The 22,697-nt window shown below is 42.1% G+C and overlaps 1 protein-coding gene across 6 annotated transcripts in view; it reads right to left on the bottom strand.

Annotated features, from left to right (window-relative positions):
* The window catches only part of gria3a (glutamate receptor, ionotropic, AMPA 3a), a 67,618-nt gene extending 47,560 nt beyond the window's left edge, over positions 1–20,058 (bottom strand). For all 6 annotated transcript variants that reach the window (XR_013078218.1, XR_013078217.1, XM_076749819.1 and 3 more), the window contains exons 1-3: positions 19,618–20,058; positions 19,041–19,199; positions 5,704–5,943 (exon numbers count right to left, since the gene is read on the bottom strand). Coding sequence is in view for 4 of the 6 variants with exons in the window: in XM_076749819.1 (XP_076605934.1) it covers positions 5,704–5,943; positions 19,041–19,199; positions 19,618–19,705 (487 nt within the window). In the remaining 2 variants the exon portion in view is untranslated. The remainder of the gene's footprint in view (positions 1–5,703; positions 5,944–19,040; positions 19,200–19,617) is intronic.
* Positions 20,059–22,697: the final 2,639 nt, after the last annotated feature.

Genomic DNA, 22,697 nt, shown 5'->3' with positions numbered 1-22,697 from the left:
ATGAGGGATGAGGGAGCTCTCCTAGGTCCTGAAACAATGATCTCTGCACTGTGAGTTCATCCAAACTAGTAAGCAAACTACGTAAAAGTTGTACCTGAAATTATCTAAATGTACATTTTCTATCCTTTCTTGCCCGTTTGGCAATGTGTGCATTCGAAATTGGTGCAGTAATGACTTTGTTCACATACACTGAGCTGGTAATGCAGAGTTGCCCACAGTACACACTATCAGTTGCAACTTCCCTTTTCAAGCACAGAACAAAGATTTAGGTGGTGTTTAAAATTATGTAATGTCTTTCTGAAGGTTGCTGTAGCTACAATAGTGTGTTACATTCTTTGCAGTGCAAGCCTGTTGGCCAATCTGCTCAAGGGAGAAGATGTGTTTTTTTTGTCTGAAAGCAAGAATGTCCCTGACAAGTGGCTGTGTGTTCATTTGAGGCTGTGCTTTAAGTCTGTAATTCACAAATAATCCATTGTGAGAAATCGTTCACTCTGGAACATGTTTGGTATTCTGCATTATTAATTCACATGCACGATTTTGTAGATGCAACGGGCCCAGCACTGCCGTGTGGGGGTCTGCAGAAAGTCTGCAGCTCACATACTGTTTGCTGTTCTTTTCAAGCTGCACTGCCTCTGCATGCGTGGATGTGCATGGATCAGTTGGTGCCATTTTGGGCGTCTGGCAGAGGAGGTTTGGTTCATGCAGAAAAACTCAGAGACAGCTAACGCCTCAGCTGTATCTTCTCACTGAATGCACACTGCCCTTTGAGGTTTTCACCAATGACGTCACCGCACAGCGCGAGCACACACACAAACACACACACGCTCACAGCATGTAAACTGCCTTTCCAAACACACTCTATTCTCAGCTGTAAATTTAAAAGCAATCTGATTCCCACTGAGAAGCTTAAATTCAGTCACCTCCAAGTCAGAGGGGGATTCTCACAGACATGGAGCAATGAATATGTTTTCCATAACAAAAGAAACAAGGCACTGCTCTATTTTGAAACTTCATTAAATTTGACATAGTCCTGTGTAACCTTTGAGATTTATTTTTTAAATAGGCAGTGTTGTGCTCTCTCATATCTCTCTCCAGTCCAGAAAAGCACCTTTCAGCCACTGCTTGCCTGCTGTGTTACACGTGTATCCCAGTCGCGTTCTCCTTTGCTCTTTCGATGTTCTCTATGAGGCTTAATAGAGTCCTTGAGAACAGAGAGGAAAACAGCTCTCCTAAAGCAAAAAGCCTGATTGATACAGTAAATCTCTGCCTGAGTCCCAGTATTGGAGCCTGGGAGGAAAACAGTGTTTACCCCTGGGGGGTGGAGGGGTAGAGGGTGGGGTCGAGGTCTATTGATATGTGTCCATCTGGGAGTGAAGGTGCAGTGAGGTGTTCACAGAGTGGAACAGCTGCTTTGTGACATTCGGGCTCTCTCTCTCTCCCACTCTCTGTTAATGAGGCTGTGTGCCTGACTGCTGAGTGCAGCTCTTTAGCAGCCTGCAATTAATCAGACGTTTCCTTGCGGAGACGAAACCAACCAGACATTCAGCAGCACAGCAGTGTGATTGCACACCGAATGCAAATTGTCCGCCGTGCCGACCATCCCCATTTGTCAGGAGGGCAGGAGAATGCAGGAAAAGCTGCAGTGAAGGTTGTTAGATTGTCATCCTTCATTTTGATGGTGACAAAAAGAAATTAAAGATCTAGTTTGCATTATGTAGAGTTCATGAATCAGAGGACTGCATTAGATAGTGAGGATTAGATTACACAGCAAGTACATCTACTCAGGTACTTCACTTAAATACAATTTTGAGGTAGTTGCTTTACTAGAGGACTGGTTACTTTACAAATTAAGATTTTGCAAAACAAATAATGAGCTCACATAATACAGTGAACTGCAGATTTCAGTATCTTTAGTTAAACACAGCAAAAAATGTGGGATAATTTTAAATGCAAAAACATCTACAGCGAGCTAACATCAGCTAACATTAGCCACCAAAAGCTACCAGTAAGGCTGTAACAGAACAACTCCTGGGTGTGTTGAACTGAACAAAGGTGTGTTTTATTGCTTGCGAACTCGACTTTTCATTTGTAGGAGGAAAAGTGTGCGCTACTGTCTTTTAAATTCAAATTTGCTCCATCTCAACGAGCTACAGTGTTAGAATGCTGCATATGCATTTATGCATAAAGCAGGAATAATAAAACAACAACAGTAATAATAGTAATAATAACATTGACACTGACAGGGGGCACTCTTCTGCATTGATAGTTCACCACAGATTTGTTGAATTTGCACATTCCACACATATCACCAGGTTTCTATGATAGGTATCAAAGCAACATAGTTTAGATTACCAGTACATTCTTACGAACTGAACGTTATCAGCAGGAGGAAGAGGGAATGGCGGCGGTGTGACAACTAGACTTAACAACTGCAACATAACACTGTTTGATTGTGTCGGTTTTCAACACATCTGTGGTTTGCACAAACCTTCAATGCCAATATTTATTCTGTCGACTGGAGTGAACTTTCTCATACTTTTTCAAAGCAGGACGTTCACTTGTTATAGAGTATTTTTATATTGTTGTATCAGTAAAGAATCTGAGTAATTCATCCACCATTTAACCTCAATACACTGACTGCTAAAAATGCAGAAATAATGACTTTGCTTCTCAGATGTAATACTATAGGTATTGGACTTGAGGACAACATCAGCTCTCTCATCTCCTGCCTGTCAGAACACCTCGAGGTCGTTCTAAAGGAGAGCACAAGGATGCACATGCAGACTGTAATGCAATACAATGACCTCCCTGAGTATCAAATGGTGAACAAACTGTACGTTTTTTAATATTTCTTTAATGAAACAATGGTTCTCAAACCACCCCCAAGACACACATTAGAGGAACTGATTTTATCTGTTGAGACAATTACACCTCGTAGTCATGCTTTTTAATTTCATATTTCTAGCTTCTTTTGACATCGGCACAATCTTTGTACGTTCTTTGTTCTTCAGCTGAAGGCACGCAGACTGTGAGTTCGACACTCTGCCTCAATGGTTTCTTCTAGTTCGAATCAACGACAGTATTGCAATTCCAAAAACATTTAACACACAGTGTATTTTGTAATGTTGTTTTGATCATCACTCAAATGCTTTATGGTTTAATTCTGCGGCAGGATTAGTTAATTATTAGGATTGTTTTTTAAACTGTGATCAATTTGAGGAAGATTGTACTATAAAGTATAAAGTCTAAGGTAAGCTGTACACTGTACCCATTGTAAAATATGCAAGTATTATATGCAATTTGTAGTAACTTAGATAAATATGAAAAAACCTCCTACTCACAGTGGCCAGCTGGTAATGCCCAGATGTTCCTCGGTTCAAGAGGTCTTTTCTGCCAGCAGCCATTAGCAAGTTTAATGAGGACATTTCATAGGCAGCACATTCACGATAAACAGGTGATGTTAAAGAAGATAAATAGGTGAAACATGTCTTTAATGACCCGTGTGTGAAGGTGTTAAATCTGTTTTTGTCTTTGTTGTGCTTCTCTTGAATCTGTCTGGCTTCTTCAGTTTCCCCCTCTGCATCCCTCTTCTGTACCCCTTCTATGTTTGCCAAACAATCAATTCCTCTAATGAGAAGTGGGCTGCATGAAACAGTAATAGACTCCCATTCTGTAAAAAGCAGCTGTGGGAAACAAGCTCCACTCGTTACTTAATAATCATTACGAATATGTCAGTTAAAGCTTCTTAAATCAGTACAATACTGCTGTCAAAGGGAGGCATTTCCAACATGAAAGTGAAGCTGCACCTATTTGATGTCGATACCGTTTCCAATTTGAAATACACGCTGAAAATTAAATGTGCAGTTCATGCATGGGCATATTAAGTGGTATCTCTGGGCATTTATTTTCTATTACAGTCAAAATCCCATTGTGCAGATACAGTTTTTATGGTAGCTATGCCTTCAGGCTATGATAAAAAATCCCTCTTATGGTGTGTGATGAAAGGGAAGACAGAGTCCACTTTCCCATGATGTACAGCAGGGGATCGACTCTTTCATTTTAATGATTTTTCCAATTTCAAGCTGACTGTAAGAGGCCTTTGTTCTGATAAAAGGCTCTGCTCAGATGTGGCAAGTGTCTTATTTAGGGACAGGCATTACATGTGTCATTGTAAAATGCCTCAGCAGCATATTACTGTCATACTGTCCCACAAACTATCAACAGTCACTCACACAAGAATCTCTCGAGAGCCCCCTGCAAGTCCCTCCCCGGACCTAAACAGAGGCCTCTTCCTATAATGAAGATTAAAGTGACGTTTGGATGAGTGTCGGCTATATTGCTCCAGAGCCTTGATGGGGAGGAGTGGGCTGGGACTGGCAGCCAAAATAGGATGGCTAACTAGCCTCTCAGCAAACACAAGCTGTGCAGCATGTGGGACTCCATCCTAAACTACAGTGTTTACACTGTGTCACGTCGTGGAAATGGGCAGAGTATTACAGATGGTGGTGGCCCGTCAGCCTCGGCACAGCAGGTGAAAGACGGCAGCAATGTAAAGCAGGGATTTAAGGGCCCCATCAGAAAGTGCTTCTGCGAAAGCTGATTGTGCCATGGAGAGGCTATAAACTCCGCAATGTCAACCACACCGTCCGATCAGTTTTCAGCTTCTGCAGTCTAGCAGCAAAACGGCAAAATCAATGAAACTGAGGTGTAGCTGTTTGTTTGTTATGAGGGTTCCAAGAAGCTCTTGCTTTGAGGACAAAATATCCGTTGAACAAACTGCCAAAAAAGTCGCTGATTTTTTTTTTTTTTAAATGCACAAAATGGCTCTGTGAGAATCAGCTTCATGAGTGAGCAGTAGCTTAGACACCCACCTGGACTGGAGATATATAAAGTGAGGCGGGGGAAGTGAAAAAGGAGTGCACTTGTCCTAGAAATGCTCTATGTCAGTTTAAAAATACTTGGAATGCACAGTTTGGCACATTTAACAGCAGCGACTGCACCAAGAAAACCTCTACATGTACTGAGTCCTTTTTAAATAGAAGTAACACGACTTAAAAATGCAAATGGAATCACAAATCGTGCAGTATACATTTGCTGGCCAGCTGCACGGGCAGATTGTTGTGCTCTTTCTCAATGCAGCCTCTCCAGATGCCGACCCTCAGAGGACAACGAAGGCCCAAGTCTGTAAATAGTTGGCCTACATGTGGGGAGTGGGGGGCCATGAGGCACATGCAGAAGTTACAGTATGTTGTGTTTCTGTCTTTATATAATCCAATTAGAGCGAAATGATAATCAGAGAGTGCCGAGGATTAGGGGCTCAGGCGGCTGGAGTTGCACTACGGCGGCGGATCAGCAGCACCTGTGAATGACTCATTCCTCGGAAGCAAGGAGCTATTGACTGCCTCTGTGAGCCGCATTCAGCCACATAGTGAAGCAATTTAGGATCATTACTGGCATAGATTAAAATGTATCAGACCACTTAGAATGAGGATTGGGGATAAGGGATTTACATATTAAAGACTGATCATATACACTGTATAATAACACGTCTGCATGAGCAGGGCTTGGCGTGGCAATTATTTCTTCCACTTTCTCCAGCAATAAGATGTTCTGCATCACTCATCTGTCTCCTCCTGAAAGTTTGTGGTGTTTTGGTGTGTGTGTGTGTGTGTGCGTTTTCCTCTCCCAGAGGGCCGCTCTTACCTCTGTCAGTGTCGTAAAGGTAGACAAACTTCTCCCACTTGTAATGGGCCAGCAGACTGAGAACAGCTCCCCGCAAACCGGGCCTCATCTGGATGACAAACTGCACGTCAGCGTCGATGGGAAAGCTGGGGGTAATGAAGGAGGTGTGCAGCGCCCCACAGAAGGAGGTCAGCGTGTTCATGGACTTCCTGTCGTAGAAGCCAAAGATGGCGTAAACTCCTCTGGAGAACTGGGAGCAGACTGGTGACAGGGACAGAGAGCAGGTTCAGGTCAGGGACAAGCGCAGTCATTGAGGATCAGCTGTTCTTTCAGTCAGGAGGGATGACGACAAACGGCACGAGCTGGCCTTTCAAACAAAGTGAAAGTCTAAAATTCCTAATGAAAAAACTCCTAAAACTGCTGAGTCCACTAACGACCACTTTAGGGTTAAAAACTTTAATGTAAGGTTGAGATGTGAGCAAATCCGGGATGGCATTAATCTTTTGAGTGCAGCAGAGGCTATCTGAATAAATGGGTGCCATGTGGGATGTCTGTTCCCCATGGCCATGCTCTGCTGCCCGCTGCCCTTCACTTCTCCTTGGTCTAAATGCAACTGCTTGGGTAATCAACTAGAAATAATGGGGAAATCAGTGCACTTGCCACAGCTCTTAATGGACAAATACCCTGAAACATGAGCATGCAAATGTGCAAGCGCCGGGCTGTGCTGCAGTATAAAAGATTTATAACAAGCCCTATCTGCTGCCATCTGCGGGCCTGTGAAAATGAGCTCCAGCCATAAACGCTCAGTGCATCAGAGAGTTGGTCTTACAAGGTGGTAACTATTTTATTTTATTTGTACATAATAAATGTTTTTTAATAACGCCAAGCTGGACTGGATCAGAGATATGACCCTTGCATTAATGTTAGCAATAACAAGCAAATGCTGGTCAAACAAGTAGAGCCGCTCTGATATTTCTGACCCTCTGCTCAAAGCAGATCCCAACACTGTTCAGTAAAGCTCTTCAGTATCTCTAATCAGTGTTTAAATATGTTTTTATGTAACTGATTGGATTTAATGAGGTGTCTCTTTTTGAGAATCTATTGGTTCAAATACAGTCCCTCCAAGGAAAGTCCACCCTATAACAGTAGCGAGGGTGTAAAACACATGATTTAAAAGGCCACTCCACACATTTAACATTGCACTCCCATAACAGTCTCGCTCACAATGGAGTACCAAAATTAAGAAGCATAACCAGATTTGTTAAAATCCAGTTTTGGTCAAAACCTTGTGCCTTCATTACCCACAATGCAACTCAACTACCAAGAGTTCAATTGAGATTCGGATGTGCTGTGCTATCAGTGGCTAATGTGGCCTCGAGTCGCAAGCCTCAAGCTGAGATAAGGAGCGCACAACAGAGGTAAGTTCACCTCTTTCTTACTCCACACCTCCACACTTATTTCATGTTCAAACTTCTAGTCTTCAGACCCTCGCAGACTCAAGTGACATCACTTGAGGCAAATGACATCACTTGAGCTCCCTCTGAAGTCACAAAAGGCTTCAAACAACAGACCTGTTAACAGAGTTTGATGTGTCAAAGCAGTGGAGTCGTTAAGGAAATCAAGTCACTTCATGTTTTCATCTATTAATGAATGTTTATTCACCCAACCCTTTGTTTCCTGGTTGACTTGTGACATCACTACTTTTTCATTACTTCACACATGAGATCATCGCTGCTGGTTGATTTGTGTGCCCTAACATAAAGTCGCATCCTGATGCTGAATTGCTAATTATTGACTGTACATTCACAAAAACAAAGTATTTGCTAATTACATTTAATTAGTAAATTAAAAGTTAAGGTTTATCCTAAGATTTATTCACAATCTGCCCACTAATTTGTCTTCTCTTGAAAGCTACATTTGCCACAAAAGCAGTCAAATGTCATACAAATGAAAGTTTCAAATCAAGCACACTTTATTGGAAAGAAACAGCTGGTGGCCTATTCCTTTTATCAGAATTTAAGATACATTCTGCATTAGTCATGCATTTCTTCAGCATGTGTTTTACAGTCTTACTATTTTCTAGATGAACTTTGGGAAACACATTTTGGGAAAAACAGCAGCTAGGAGGAACTGAACTTTATATGACAACACACACACACACACACACACACACACACACACATCTGCAAACACATTAAAACAAATTCACAGTATGTTTTTCAAATGTTGCTTCTGTTCAGTTTTCATTAAGTCCATTCAGTCATCCTCACATCCTCGACAGCTCGGTTTAGTCATCTTTCCCTCACTCATTTTATTCTTCCTCCATCCCTCCTCTCAGCCTTAACTCAACACACACACATTAGATCTGCGGATGTGCTGAAAGGCCAGGGTGACGCTGGTTTAAATACCAATCAAACACAAACATCCACAGAAATCAAGGCCGCATCTGTTGGGTTATTGGTGAAGGGTGATGCTGTAATCAAGGCGAAGAATCTTCCAGGTGCTGCTGCACCATCGTTTTGTTTGTTTTTTTTTTTGTCAGAAGGACAATTTTTAACCTTCATTTCAATGACTCAATAGGCCTTTCATAAACACTTAAATAAATCACCCACTTCATTAGCAGAAAAATGTTTCTGCAAGCTTCACAGTGGCTCTTAAAGCAAATGACATTATTCAACAAAGCACAGATCGTCCTCAAATTCTAGATTCACAAATGTCTTCCTAAAAACACAAAATATTCAGCTCATGTTATCAAAGAGGAAGAGAGGGCATCCATTAAATTAACACTTCTCAGCTCGTCCGATATCATCCAATTCTCTTCTCAAAATGGCAGCAATAGTTTCTTTGTTTCTCAAGGTGAAACAGACAGGCTGTTCTCCTGAAGGACTAATGAAATCATATATTTGGGTTCATGAAGCAGTAAACACTAGTCAACTACAGTAAATTCCCCTGATCATGGTCAGCAATGACGCTACGCATCATTTACTTTATTACAAAGGGGAAGTAGAGCTATATTTTTTATTTTTTATTTTTTTGCACTGCGGGCTTTGAGCATTTCAGTAGAATATGAATGCTGGCTTTCTGTCTTTCTGTCCACGTCCATCTTATTTCCTCCACTGCCTAACAAACACCCACATCACCCTGTTATTACTGTCATTACTGTTGTTTTCTCCTTTTCCTCCCTCGCCCTCCTCTGTGCGTCTCCTCAGCTCTCGCCACCTCGTCAAACTGAACAGGTAGATGCAGCAGCTCCAGCAGCATCAACACTGTCTTGCGTCTTCCCGAAACTCAGGGCTTTGCAGCTTTGAGGGTCTCTCCTGCAGACAGCTGGGGAATCTTTTGAGAGTCTTTCATAACACTTGCTGATGTAGGGATGAACCTGTAGTGTGTGTGTGCACAGCGGAGCCGAGCCTACAAAGTGAATTCTTAAAGCTCTATTGCTCGGGGGGGGGGGATAGGGGAGGGGGCTGCTGTCCTCGCCTGAAACGGGAGCAACGCACACAGTGAGAAAATTGAAATTTATGCATATAAGAGAGCGAGAATGAAGAGAAAAGGATAGAGGCAGGCTCGCACTGAGATGAGGAGGTGAACATTCTTGGACTGAGTCACTGTGAGAGCCTTGAGGTTTGAGGGAATTGGATACTGCGCTTGGAGACAGTGAGGACAACGACTTTACTTTTTGTGACATAACAAATAACTTGTTTATGCGTGTGCTGCTGCCTGGTGTGAAGTTATTTTTCTACTGCTGTCTGAGAGAAGTGCCTGCAGCCATACCACAGGAGAAGAAAGCAGCAGGACTTGAGTTTGTTTTCCTGAAGGGGAGCGAGGCTACACTGGACTCAGCCACATGGGAATACCTGTCCCATCCCGGGGTCACATGTTCAGTGAGAGAAGAAGGGAGAGGACACAGCACAAACATGCAGCTGCTGTCCTGACATGACCAACTTGTAAAGAATGGGGTCAACAAGAAGCACTGAGCATGTTCACCAACTATTTTATTACGATATCAACAGAGGGTGTAGAAGGTGCACTGAATGAGCAGACAGTAGTGTGAAGCCTGTTTCTCTGAGGATAATTCTGCCTTTAAGCTTAATGAAGACCATTCACATCTATTCAAAGTCTTCCACGGTTAATACGCCATGCACACACTCCACTAACTATATTATGTAAGGCCTGTTCTTGCCCTTCTTGCCCTGAGAGTCTACAGCCATGCTTGTGGCACTGAGAGGTTGCACTTAGAAATCGTGGTGCTTTGAGCTAAATGCTAAACACATGCTAACACAACACAGTCGCAATGATGATGCTAAACAGGTGTAATGTTTACAATGATCACCATCTGACGGTGCCAGACGAAGGGTTGTTGAGACATTTCACTTAAAGTCACAAATGTCAACCTCCCTGTGAGTATCATAATCACTAGGATTCATCCTCTGGGCACAGCCAGTTCACTGGACTACTTGTGCCTCATTCCTGCCAAACAAACACCGTTGATATACTGAATTAATAGTTGCAAGTTATATCAAAAAGGATAGCAAATGTTGAGTCACAGAAACTCGGAGGAAACAAATGAAGTGCCGTGAATTCCAAAACTATAAGTAATTAAGATCTCTTTGCACTTGTGTGTTAAAGGAGATCATCAAATGAGACAGCATTACTAGGCTGGACGGAGGATGCCAACAAATCTTGTAAATTTGCTGACTGACAGACACTCAGCAGATTCAGTGTTTCCTCGTGGAAACGAGCTGGGCAGCTAAGCTGTGCCATCTTCTGAATGATGATTTGCGGGGTCAGGACACACAGCCAACATCCCTCCCTTGTTATTCCCGGAAGCATGTTTCCTTTGTACCTTTGCATTCTGCCAGCAGCTGTTCAGTGTGTCAGCTGGACAGGACGTACAGGGATGCTGTGGGAATATCTCAGGACTGCGTCCGACAGCTGAGTGAGGACACACTCCAGTGCCTCGCAGGTATTTCTAAACGTTAGCACAGTTGCCATCATGTTACCGCCCTCGATAATTCAGTTCATAATTCATTCAGCATCAGACAATGAGACACTGACGAGGTTGTATGAATACACATACAGTCACTTATTATGCATACCACATTCTGTAGCTTCTACCTTCTGATCTGCATGTGTTTGGACCGTGAGCAGCAAATCATTTACATCCACGAAAAATACATTTTCACTTTTTATCCAATGAATGGCTCCGACCACGGCTGACGTCTGTTTCCAAAGCAGAAAATAAGAGCAGGATTGATTTCATTTCTGTTCTGTGCCAATCCTTAAAATCCTCCCATAAATTTCACATGTATGCATTGCCGTGTTTGGCCTTTAAGAACGCTGCAATTCAATAGATTTTGTTCCATTTTATTTGGACATCTTAAGCCTTCCAGCCTTTTTAAGCTGGTGAGAAAATGTAAGTTATGATGTAGGAAAAACCTGACAGTAAATATCCGTCATCCTGTTTTCATTTCTATGTTTGAAAATGCATCAGCGTTGTCTAAATTAAAATGGAAACTTCACCGACACGCGGCAAAATTCACGATGTACTCCAGAGCATAACTCTGCTGTACTTAAAATGAAATTAACTGTGAAATGAATCTGGCAATCTATTGTCAGATTGTATTCATTGTGCTACATAAACATGAAAATAAAATAAAGTGGGTTATGTGATTTGAATTTAGTGCAGATGAAATAAAAATGTCAACACTAGTTTGCATCTTCGTCTGAATAACAGCAGATTGACGTTTCATCCTTGTATGTACTGTGGGTGTACATAATGAAAACACACCATATTCATTGCAAGGCTGCTGTATAATACAGCTGCTTTCATTGTGTCTGCCCCATGTTTGTTTAGGCATTTATTCCTTCTTATTTGCATTGACTTTATAAGAGAAATTAATTAACACACAGTGATGTAAAAAGTGTTTTATGTAAAACTAAGACAAGGCGTTTGCGGCCACACTAGCGGCTCTGTGAGGTTGACACAGCAGTGCTTTGAGCTAAACCATCTTAGATTCGCATTTCAGCATGGTAGCATCCCTTAATTAGCACTTAACACGAAGTACAGCTGAGGCTGATGGGAATGTCATTAGTTTTGCAACCAAACTGCGTGGCAATCCATCTACTGGTTGTTGAGATATTCCAGTTAAAACAACAAACCAGCAGGTGACACTGGGAACGTCTGGGGATCACCAGTCTCACAGGATTCACCCTCTGGGGACAATGACTGTCTACACTAAATTTCAAGGCAATCCATCCAGCAGATGTTGAGATACCAGCTTGCCATTCATAGATCAACACGTTAACACGGCTAATAAAATAGATGGCCTATGCATTATGCATGTTCATGAAATTGTGCATGACCTTTTGAATAGTGACTCTTCACAGCATCTCATCTGCTTTGAGTTTAATCAGCTGCAGTCATTCTACTGAAAGGCTTGTTAAGGCCTGCTAGTTTAATTTCACCAGACAGTAAAATCACAGTAAATGTTTGTTTGGATACAAATCTGACTGAAGGCAAAGTGCACACGGCTGAAATGATCTGCGTGTTATGACATTTAAGTGTTTCATATTTGTATCCATGTTACAGTCTGCATTGTTGTGCAATTCATCTCAGTTGACCAAGCAGAGGGAAAGCAGAGGGCATATAGGGACTGAAGCCTGAGTAGGTGTTTCTCCTCAGGCAGCGTGGCTGCATGTTGGCTGGAATTCCCTCTTCTCTAAAGATTACAGATTTGTAAAGGCACACATTTTCTTCCATTAGGCTACCCCCAGCAGATACTCATTACACGCAGAAAGCGGGGCAACACTGGTTGGATTAGCCCTAATCTGAGAAATACAACTGGATTCAGCCCACATGCTAAAACAACATGACAGAAGGAAATCTACAGCAGCGATACAGAGACAGGGCCTGTGGCTACTGGAGCCTTGTATGGAAGAATACACTTTAATACTGCACTGCAGCGCAGTAAAAGCGCTGCTAACACTCCACCTACACATGCTTTGCATATATTGCAAAAACATCATCCAAGGACCACTATTACAAGAGACAGAAGAATACAGCACTCTCAGTTAAAAAAGGTTGTAATGCTGCAGAAGACACCGGAACGTGGATTCACATCAAAAATACATCAGGAAATGCAGTAAAGTGGAAAATTTGATGACTCCGTGCGCAAAATAGTTTTAGTTGACTCAATACAATATCAAAAGCCTCCATTTTAGACCATAAAATGAATTCATTTTATGGATTAAATTCATTGGAAAACACATCTCTTAAGCTGTTCACAATCCATCAACTCTAAAGATCGGTTCTGCTGCTCACTACTGTAAAATAACATGACACAAGCGTCGCACTGTGGGCAGAAAATAGACTGAATCAAGACAGTGAAGTATCGAATATGAAGAATAAACTAATGAAGTTTCTTGTTTCAAGCAAATTCAACACACTGAAGCACTTGAAGTGATCTTGCGAAATGGCTCCTTTACATTCAACAACTGAGGCTCATGCAACTTTCCCAAATCCACAGTATGAATGCAGCTCCTCTAAATTATTCACTGCCCCGGTGGCATCTTTGGTTTTCTTACGAATTCTTCTGTGTAGTTCACAGCTTGCTGTCCTTGGATTATCTCAGGTAACATTTAGTGAATAACAGCAGAGCTTTTCAGAGGCAGCCTCGCTGAAGGACGTTGTGTAAGACCGCAACAAACTGCTGCAGCATCACTGTAGCTTGTCAGTAGTGATCACCGTCGCTCTGTTACAGCACTGACATGTAAGCACATTCTGATGCACAGGATGAAAGACTAACTGCACATCTCCAGTGACTTGCCCCTGAACCTACTCAGCGCGATTCCGCCATTTTACGGCATTACAACCAGCCAGGGCTGACGAATCTTTCTTACAATAGCTGGGAGGCGGTTCGGCCAAATAAATTTTGCACTTGACTGACGGTGATGTCTGCAGTCAACTGATGTTTAAAAGCCTCTGTTGTGGTTATGGCCATTTCTTTAGCATCAGTACTCCCTTGTTCAAAGAAAGCTAATGCATTTATGCTGCATGATGGCCCATGAGTGTTTGTCTTGGCCCACAGCGATACACCCTAAAAGCTCGTATTAAACTAAGGATCAGACCATGCATTCGTGTCGGTGAAAGTATCAGTTAGACAACAGCACTGCCTGAAAGTGAAGGGACTCTTTAGTTGGATAAAATTAATACAAAGACTGTCTGAAAGCTTTTATGTTTTTTTTTTTACTATGCTTCCCTGTGAGAACGGCATGACAAATCTGAGAATGAGTACTTGTCAACTTGGGGCAGGTCATCCAAACTGACAGGACTCTGGCTGCAGTAGCAGTAACTCAGATATTTTTATCAGTGCATTGTGATAAAAGGACATGCTTTTGGGTAAGTGTCTCTTTCTGTTCAAGGGCTCCCAAATCGAGAGGATCCATTTAAAGCTTTCAAATGAAACACACACACACACACACACACACACACACAAGACTGTCCAAATATCTCTGCAAAGATGAATGTGTTCCTCAACAAGTATTGACAATTGAATTCAGGCGTGCACAGCGTAGTGTGGGCTTGTTTTGTCCTCTCATTATAAGTGACCTCAGTGACTCTGTTGGTGCCATTTAAAAAATATAAATAAACCCTCGTTGTATGGACACACGTTCATGAGTCAAACAGTGTGGATTAAGATAGAAACTCTCATGCAGAATACACTCCCTCGGGCCAAACAATTTGACAACCTCGTATGTGGTGTTCATGCATCATTCATAACTTGTCGGTTTAAATGAGTTCTCATAGTTATGATGGATCTGAGGTCGTTATATATTGTTTGCTTACATTCCAGCATGTTTGTTTTGCCACAGTAACTGCAGAAAAATTAACGTAGAGCAAGTTGACATTTACCTTTAGATATTTCAATATTTATAAAAGCTCACAAGATCTAATGATCCAGCTCGTGACGGCGTCCTCTTGCTAAGACGCCGCTTTTGAAATGATGGCTGTGTGTGAGCTGTTGCATTACCTGAGGGAATAGTTAGACATTTTATGAAATACATTTATTTGCTTTCTTGCTGAGAATTACATAAGTAGATCAATAAGCCTGCACGGTTAAAAAAAAAAAAAAAAGAACCTACAGCCAGCAGCTTGTTAGCTTAGCTGGCTCTGTCTGAAGGTAGTAAAAACTGCCCACCAACATTAATAAATAAGATAAAACATCTTAATTAGTGAGCTTATGGGTTGGTGGATCTTTCAAGTCTTTGTGGTCGTTGTAGCTTCATATGTAGCATAAAGATATGACAGCAGTGTCAATCCTCTCATTTAAACCTCTCACGAAGCAAATACGTGTGTTTTCCTTAAATTTTGAACTATTCCTTTAAACAAAGCATTGAATACAACACCATTAGAGGATAAAATCCAGTGAACACAGCCAGCTATGAACAACATGACAGACAGTTTCTCCTTCCTGCCCTCCCTTTCTTCCGGTTCACTAATATCTGTTTTTTAATTACATATTGAAATTTGAATGTGTGGATGTGTGCTGCTGCTGCCCTGCCCGCACTCTTTCTATGCAGGTAACAAAGCAAAAAATAACAATAATCATAACAATGGGATAGTATTAGCTCAAACTGTCAATGTTGTAGGTATAATCCTTTCACATGCTACATTTGCACAAGCATTGCAAAAAGTATAATGTCCTTATATGGACACAGCTTATGAGTCAGTGTAGTCACCACAGTCTTAAGAATGCAAAAGAAGAAGAAGAAGAAGAAGAAGAAGAAGAAGAAGAAGAAGTAGAAGAAGAAGAGGAGGAGGACGAGGAGGAGGAGGAGATCTGGCAACCTAAACTGGTCTGTGCTGCATTAGTGGGACTGTCCATTGCCTACACACTGAAGTGCTCTAACATTAGCCTCTGTCTGAGCAGCATCACACTGGTTTGAGTCATAGCAGAGGGAGGATAGGTAGCTATAAGAAACACTGTCAAATTCACATTTGATTCAGTTAAATTGGTCAAATGAAAGCTCATCTGTGGAAAATTTCTGGTCTGAGCAGATCCATCACAAGTGAAGTGAAAAAGGAAAGTCTTAAAAAATGCATGATATGGCTTATTTGGGGTTTGTTTTGTACAACAGATTAGACACATCTCCTGTAAATATGCATTTGCAAATGACTAAAACATCAGAAATTGTACACTACATGTTATAAATTAGTAGAATTAGTGTCATCTTAAACGCAGACAATTATACATGGAGCAAATGCTTTGGAAATAAAGATATGAAGTGATCTGTTGGAGCTGTCTACCCTGTCACCATATCCAAAAACTATAATCCCACTTGGTTTAACTCCCCCCCTGAATGTCCAGCCGGGCCAGCGGCTCTCTGTCTCCACTGCCTCTTCCTGCCCTGACCTCAGTCTTAATGGATATAACCTTCCCATTTCTGCATTTATGCACAAAATCTGTCCTGGCCTGGGGCAAGGTGTCACATCAATACACGCTGCAGCTTCACTCCAGCCAGCCAGCAAATTGGTGAGATAATAAACACAACGGCACTGTCAAGTTCTCTTTGTCGGAATCAATTCAATCACGCTGCGATGACTGGAAATTGTTTGCTGTGATGCATCATTGGCTGTTTACAGGTTTGTTTGTTTCTCAACTTTCATAGCTGCAAAGCAAGCATCGAACTGAAGATTCAGTGTCTCTGGCCAGGGGAAGTTGGAGAACAGCCATATATTAGTGAAGAGGGACTGAGATAGAGAAAATGAAAGCTTGGTGAGAATTGATTTTTCCATACTGGAGAACAAACTGGAGCCACACACACATACACACACACACTACTACTGGACTACAGCCTTCCACCTATTGATCCACGCTGCCAATAACACAGTCATTTGCCATCAGGGATTTGTAACAATCATTATGCACTGACCCAGCTGGAGGACAGCAGTGTTGTCCTGCTTTATTCCATTCAGAATCCAAATGAGCTCTGAGCAAAGACTAATTCTCCTCATTTATACGGCTACTTTATTCATTCCTTCATTTCATACAAAATGGGACGTTTCGGACACCGTCCCAAAGATCACAAGAAACAAGCACATTTAAAATCTCTGTCATCTTAACGCTTGCTAATATTATCAAAATTAACAATGTGAGCTGTGGGGAAAGCACAGCAATGACTAACCAGAATAGAAATGTGTCAAATCATAATCATCACATTTGCTACATCAACACCTGCCAGGCAAGCAGGGCATTATGCAATCCAGACTACTAAAAATAAGAATTATGGAGTTTGGTGCATTTTCAAGCAGTGCCTTAGTCACAAGCTGGCCTGGCTGGTCTGCATAATGAGCTGCTCACTGGTCCTTTTCAACTGGGAAGCATCTAGCTTAGCTTGCAACAGCTTATCTCGCAAATTAATCCTGCTGATTATCTGTGCTTATCCTTTAGGAGGAGAAACCTTAAGCTTCTTTCAAAAACAATGGATTCAAATTTACTCAAAGTGAACCCTGCCTATGGTCTGAATCTTTAAGTGTAATCCAACAGGCCTCTATTTTCCCTGCTTAACTCTAAGGAGTTCCTCATGAGGCACGGACGCTCCCTGCAGAGATTTGGTGGAAGACGAGATGCGAACGGATCTGAAAATGTAGCATGAGAAGAACAATCCTGCAGAATAAATGCACATGACTCGAAACATGTATTCATATCCTACATAATGAAATTATCTGAGTGTGGCCAAAAGACAACCCGTGGGTCAAAGACAACACTGGAGTAAAAACAGCTCATTGACACTGTCCCAAGAAATGCTTTTGCTGGATGAGTAATTTTACATAATGGCTTGTGTTTGACCTCCTGGAAATGAAAAACAAGCCCAAGTAGGAGAGGTTGTGCTTCATCCCTGATGTGGACAAGCCAAGCATGTAATATTCATCTCTTCCTCAGGAACAACATCTGAAGCGCCCTTGAGCTAAGCACTGACCCCACAACCCCTCCAGTGGAATCACTCAGCAGCCGACAGTGCGAGGCTACCCTCGGCAGCGTCAGGGTGTGTGAATTTGTGCAAACATGCATCCTTGCTTCTTCCCTGCTGCACTCACCAACAGCCACATCATCTCAACAGCATTTTGTATTTTCATTACAGCCGAGCCTGAGACATATGAGGTACAGCTGTGTTCAATTTGCTTTTCTTTCTTTCTTTTTTTTTGCCCCTTTTTCTCACTTCATTAGGTTACATAGCCACTCTCCACGGCAGTTTGGAGAGCTGCAGCTGATGCTTGAGCGTGAAGTGTGAAGTGCAGTTGGTGGCAAGAAGGATAACAAATTAATTCTCCAGACAGAACTTGGTGGCCTACATGGCAGAGGAGTGACTGGTAGACCAATTATGAAGCCATATCACACTGCACAGCCGTTCCTATCAAATCCATCATGTTTGAAGAGATGACTACATGGATTACATTATGTTACAGTTGACACATTAGGCTATTTATCCATCAAAAGTGTTGTCAGAGGAATGTAAGCCAGGGTGCTGCTGATATAACCTGATGTGATATTTTGAGTCAGAGAATGGGTTACAGCCTAAACATGGCTACTAATCTGCATTATATTTGACGAGTGGCACCAAATGACAACTAGAAAAGCAATGCTTCCCTTTCAAATATTCAACCTAAGCTTAATGATCAAGGGGAAGAGCTGATGATTACATTACAAGCTTGAAAAAAAAAAGACTCGATCCAATGCAACAATCTTCATGATGCAACCAACTTCACCAGAAGCCGCCACCACAACACACTTCCTAACTTGCGGCCTCTATCTGATGCCACAGCCAGACGCCACAGCAACCAGCGCAGCGGGGCTTTATTCTCCACCAAAGTCATCGGACTGCTGCAGATCAGCTTCTCCGGAATTACTGAATTACTCAGTTTACAAAATCACTGTGTTTGGCCAATTACAGGCCATCATGCTCCATCATCCAGCTGGTGAATTTCAGATTGCAGTACAGAGGAGTTTGAGTATAAGGCCAGACAGTTGGCAGGTGTCTGTGTTTTTTAAAGCACTGGTCCATTTTATCCAAACAGTGGCTCAGCTCATAAACATTAGCTGTTTAATTTTTAGATTCGCCTGCCAATGAAACCATTGAAACAACAAACATTTCACATAGTGTGTGTGTGTGTGTGTGTGTGTGTGTGTGTGTGTGTGTGTGTGTGTGTGTGCTAAGCTGCAGCCTGCATCATTACATCTGGATACAGTTTTAAAAACATAATTGCGTCATGTTTTTAATAGTGAAAAGTAGATTCTCCTGCTTTTCTTATGCACAGAAAATTCTTGTAGAGCGGTTTATGGTGTAGAACTACTCACAGGCGTGTGTGACGGAGAAACTGTTGGAGGACTCCAGGTTGTCAACATTGTAATTGAGGTGGAAAGGTTTCTCCGTCACATTCTGGTTGGTGTTATACAGCTGGACAGCAAACCTGAAGGCGCTGTGCTCCTGCACTGTGGAGCGCATGAACAGTCCACCTACAGGAGACAACATGTCACATGTAACAGCGCTCTGATGAGTTCATTCCCAACACACATCAACAGTTTTAGTCCAGTGATCAGGCTTTGACTTGCGTACAGAGTGAGGGCAGCGCCGTACAATTACGCATTATTGCACAGATCATTGGCAAATCATCCAAGGCGAGCCAGTGAACAAATGTGTTAGCGCTCCATAAATTATGCACAGATACAGACATTTTGGACATTTTGGATCAACTCTGATTTTCCAAAAACCGCCCACAAAGACGCGCAGGATCCCACAGCCTTGTGTCTTTACGACAAGTGAACTTGGTAATGAATTATGCAAAAAACCAAATCAGCGCGACTCGCAGCTACGTGTCCTATTTAGACTGTTTGAACAGAGAAACGTGTAGTCAGAGCATCTCATTCAACTTACCAATGTTGATTTGATTTGGAAACCCTGCCAGCGACTCCCCCCAAAAATACAATAAAACAAGCACCGTCGCCTTTGTGCGATGCCACATTTTTCTCCGAGAAGTGGAATCAACTCCTGGTCTGGATGTGACAGAGGAACAGCAGGGAGAACCATGTACACGAGCTTGTACGCAAAGAAATCCACAAGATGCGGCGGGTCCCTCTCACTCACTGTGTGCACCCACGTTGAATGTGTGCCAGCGCAACTGCAGCGCCAGCCCTCTGCTGCTGCTGGAAACCTAAAGGCAGCGTGTTATCTCAAAGATGTGGTGATGGTGGAGGAGGAGAGGAAAAGCGGATCTCCTTACTGTGGATAAGGACCATTGAAATGGGCCAGAGAGAGAGGAGAGGGAGCGAGAGGAGAGGAGAGCAGAAGAGATGAGGGAGGGAGAGGGGGGCGTTTATCAAACTTGGTCTGACGTTGAATTATAATAAGAGCAGCCTCTTCCTCCTCACGTCACTGCAGAGTTGGTGTGTGAGGCGGCGTAGCCTCTGCTGGGTTTGGTGTGTGGTGCAAAGGCAGAGCAGCACACACCAGCATCTAGTCAGTATGGACCAACAGTATACTGCTGAGTGTGTGTGTCTGTGTGTATATAGGCCACGTAAGTGTGCATTGATCTATGTATCTATCTATCTATCTATCTATCTATCTATCTATCTATCTATCCCTTTCTTACATCTTGTCTCCCTCCCTGTTGTCTTCAGATGTGTAGCAGCACTCATGCAGCAGTAGTCCTGCACACTGGCAGCATAATCTTAGGCTGTCCCCTGCAGGTGTGTGAGTGCAGAGACTGTAGATGTGGGTGCTAATGCCCTGATTTATCACAGTTTGATCACTGGTTGCCAAGTGGCCTAACTAATGCTAAACATTAGTATCCTAATTGACTTACTTGCGATAAGTCATTTCGATTTCATTTTTGTTGGCAACCATGAGTATAGCTGATGCAGGGAGTCCAGGAGCAGCGACCAAATCTAAGGGCCAGCATACTGAAGTGGTGCGTTTGGATGTATTCAGGGTTTGAGTTCTCAGTGTTAATGCTCTACATGAAAAATCAACAATAGTGGCACTGAATATTTTTCATCTGCAGCACATTTTCCAAATAATCTGTGCATTTAATTCGTCATAGAGTTATAAGAATAGGTTATTTTTTTCTGCTAACACTGGTTAAAAGACATTTAAGCATATTGAAAATGTGCAATTGAATGCACATCACATGGGAAAAAAAAGGCCAGTTTCTTCTACGCATTCAGACACACTGTTGTATTGTTCAGTATAAAAATAGTTGTGCATTAGACTCACAATAGTAATCATTGCTGTCAAACAACTAGCTGCAGACAGCAGAGAGTCGACAAGGGAAGTCAGCGCAGACTTATCTGAGGTTGTAGACTTTGTGGTTTAACATGGTCCACCCAGTACTTACAACATCAACATGACAAAGAAGCAGTGCTCCGTTTGGCAATCCGACTAGGGTGGGAGGAATGGGAGTGACAGTATGCAGTGATCTCTATCTCCTAACGAGCTGATGGTCAGGTAATCTCTGGCCTTAAAACTCAACGATGTCAGCAAACCTGCAGCTAATGTCAAATATGCTCCAGTGATGAAGAGCTGGAAATTCTACTGAGGCCGTTCTGCTTGATTTTGGTGTAAATTTCACAAACTTCACATTATGTCTTATTGTTTTGGGGGGTTTTTTTACCTCTTGTCATTTACAACCCTGCAGCTCTATTTCCTTTTCTATGTACAACCGCCTGTGGTAAATGCAGCATCGAGGGTTTTACCAAGTCACACAGCCGAAGTAAGTTTACAGGTGATTTTCAGTCTTTAATGGCGCTTTTTATTACACTGTAGTGTATAATTCAAAGAACATCCATACACTGCAGTACTGTACAGGAATGTGATTTAAAGCTATTGAAACACAGTTACTGAGATCAATTTTTTAAGGATGACCACTCTTCCGCCTGAAGTTCATTCTCCTTAATCATTTATCTATTTCAAGACATAAAAGTTAAATCACATTATTCACTCCAGTATTGCTTACTCACTGTGGATGACTCTTAGATTCCATTAGATTAACTGTGCAATACAATATCAATTATCATCAGGGAGTACCATTTGTTTGTACAGGGGTGTATGCGTGCATTATATATTTATTTATATCTATATATACAGCTTCCTATTTATACTGCTGCAAAACCAGCACAGCAGAACAGGCTACAGAGTCTGTGCTTATTGATCTTGATGTGATTTAATGCTTGGCATACAACTCTAATCTTTCACAGGACACAGCGGGCAGAACAACTTCACTATAATTAAGTTTAATTTCATGAATGAAAATAATGCCCGGTTGGTTTGACCTTTCCGCAGACGTCCACCGCTGTTAGCGTGTCATTTGTAGATATCACTTTCCTGCCACTTGAGGAATGATCCAATTAGTTTCAGTCCACTTAAATATAGATCGTTTAAATCAAATCCTTGCAAAACATGCATATGCAAGAGGTGCGAAGAGGTAAATTCAAAAGCCTAAAGTGCAGCCTGCAATAAACCACATTTAGGGGTGTTGAGGGACTGTAGGAAGAGTATTGGCGAGATGAGGGGGGCATGAAGCATATGTTTCACTTTGCAAAAAGCCTCCACAGAGTTATTAATGTTTTCTTTTAAAACCCTCCACTTGAGGAAAAACACAGAACACCCTCAGCACTCACCACAATATGTCAAAATAACATTAACAGTGTTAAATCAGTACAACTTTCTAAATCACATTCTCCAATTTAAAACTCAATATCCTAATGGAACTTGTAATGTGTGCCTCCAATGTACGCATTAATAAAACCCTGATACAGAGAGAAAACTGTTCCGTGTGCATACGCCAACGTGCATCTTCATAAACCGTGAGGCAAGTTATCTTTTTGATGGAAGCATGTTATAAGAAAGCAGGGCTGCAAAAATAAAGGGAGTGGCTAAGATGCTAAACCGAGCTGGTGATCACGGTAAACACTAGGCCAGCTTGACAGCACTGTCACTGTGAGCATGTTAGCACGCTG

This window comes from Chaetodon auriga, chromosome 15 (genome assembly GCF_051107435.1).
Source record: "Chaetodon auriga isolate fChaAug3 chromosome 15, fChaAug3.hap1, whole genome shotgun sequence".
NCBI lineage: Eukaryota > Metazoa > Chordata > Actinopteri > Chaetodontiformes > Chaetodontidae > Chaetodon > Chaetodon auriga.
The sequence above is the reverse complement of the archived record's forward strand: the minus strand, read 5'-3'. Positions and strand labels throughout refer to the sequence as shown.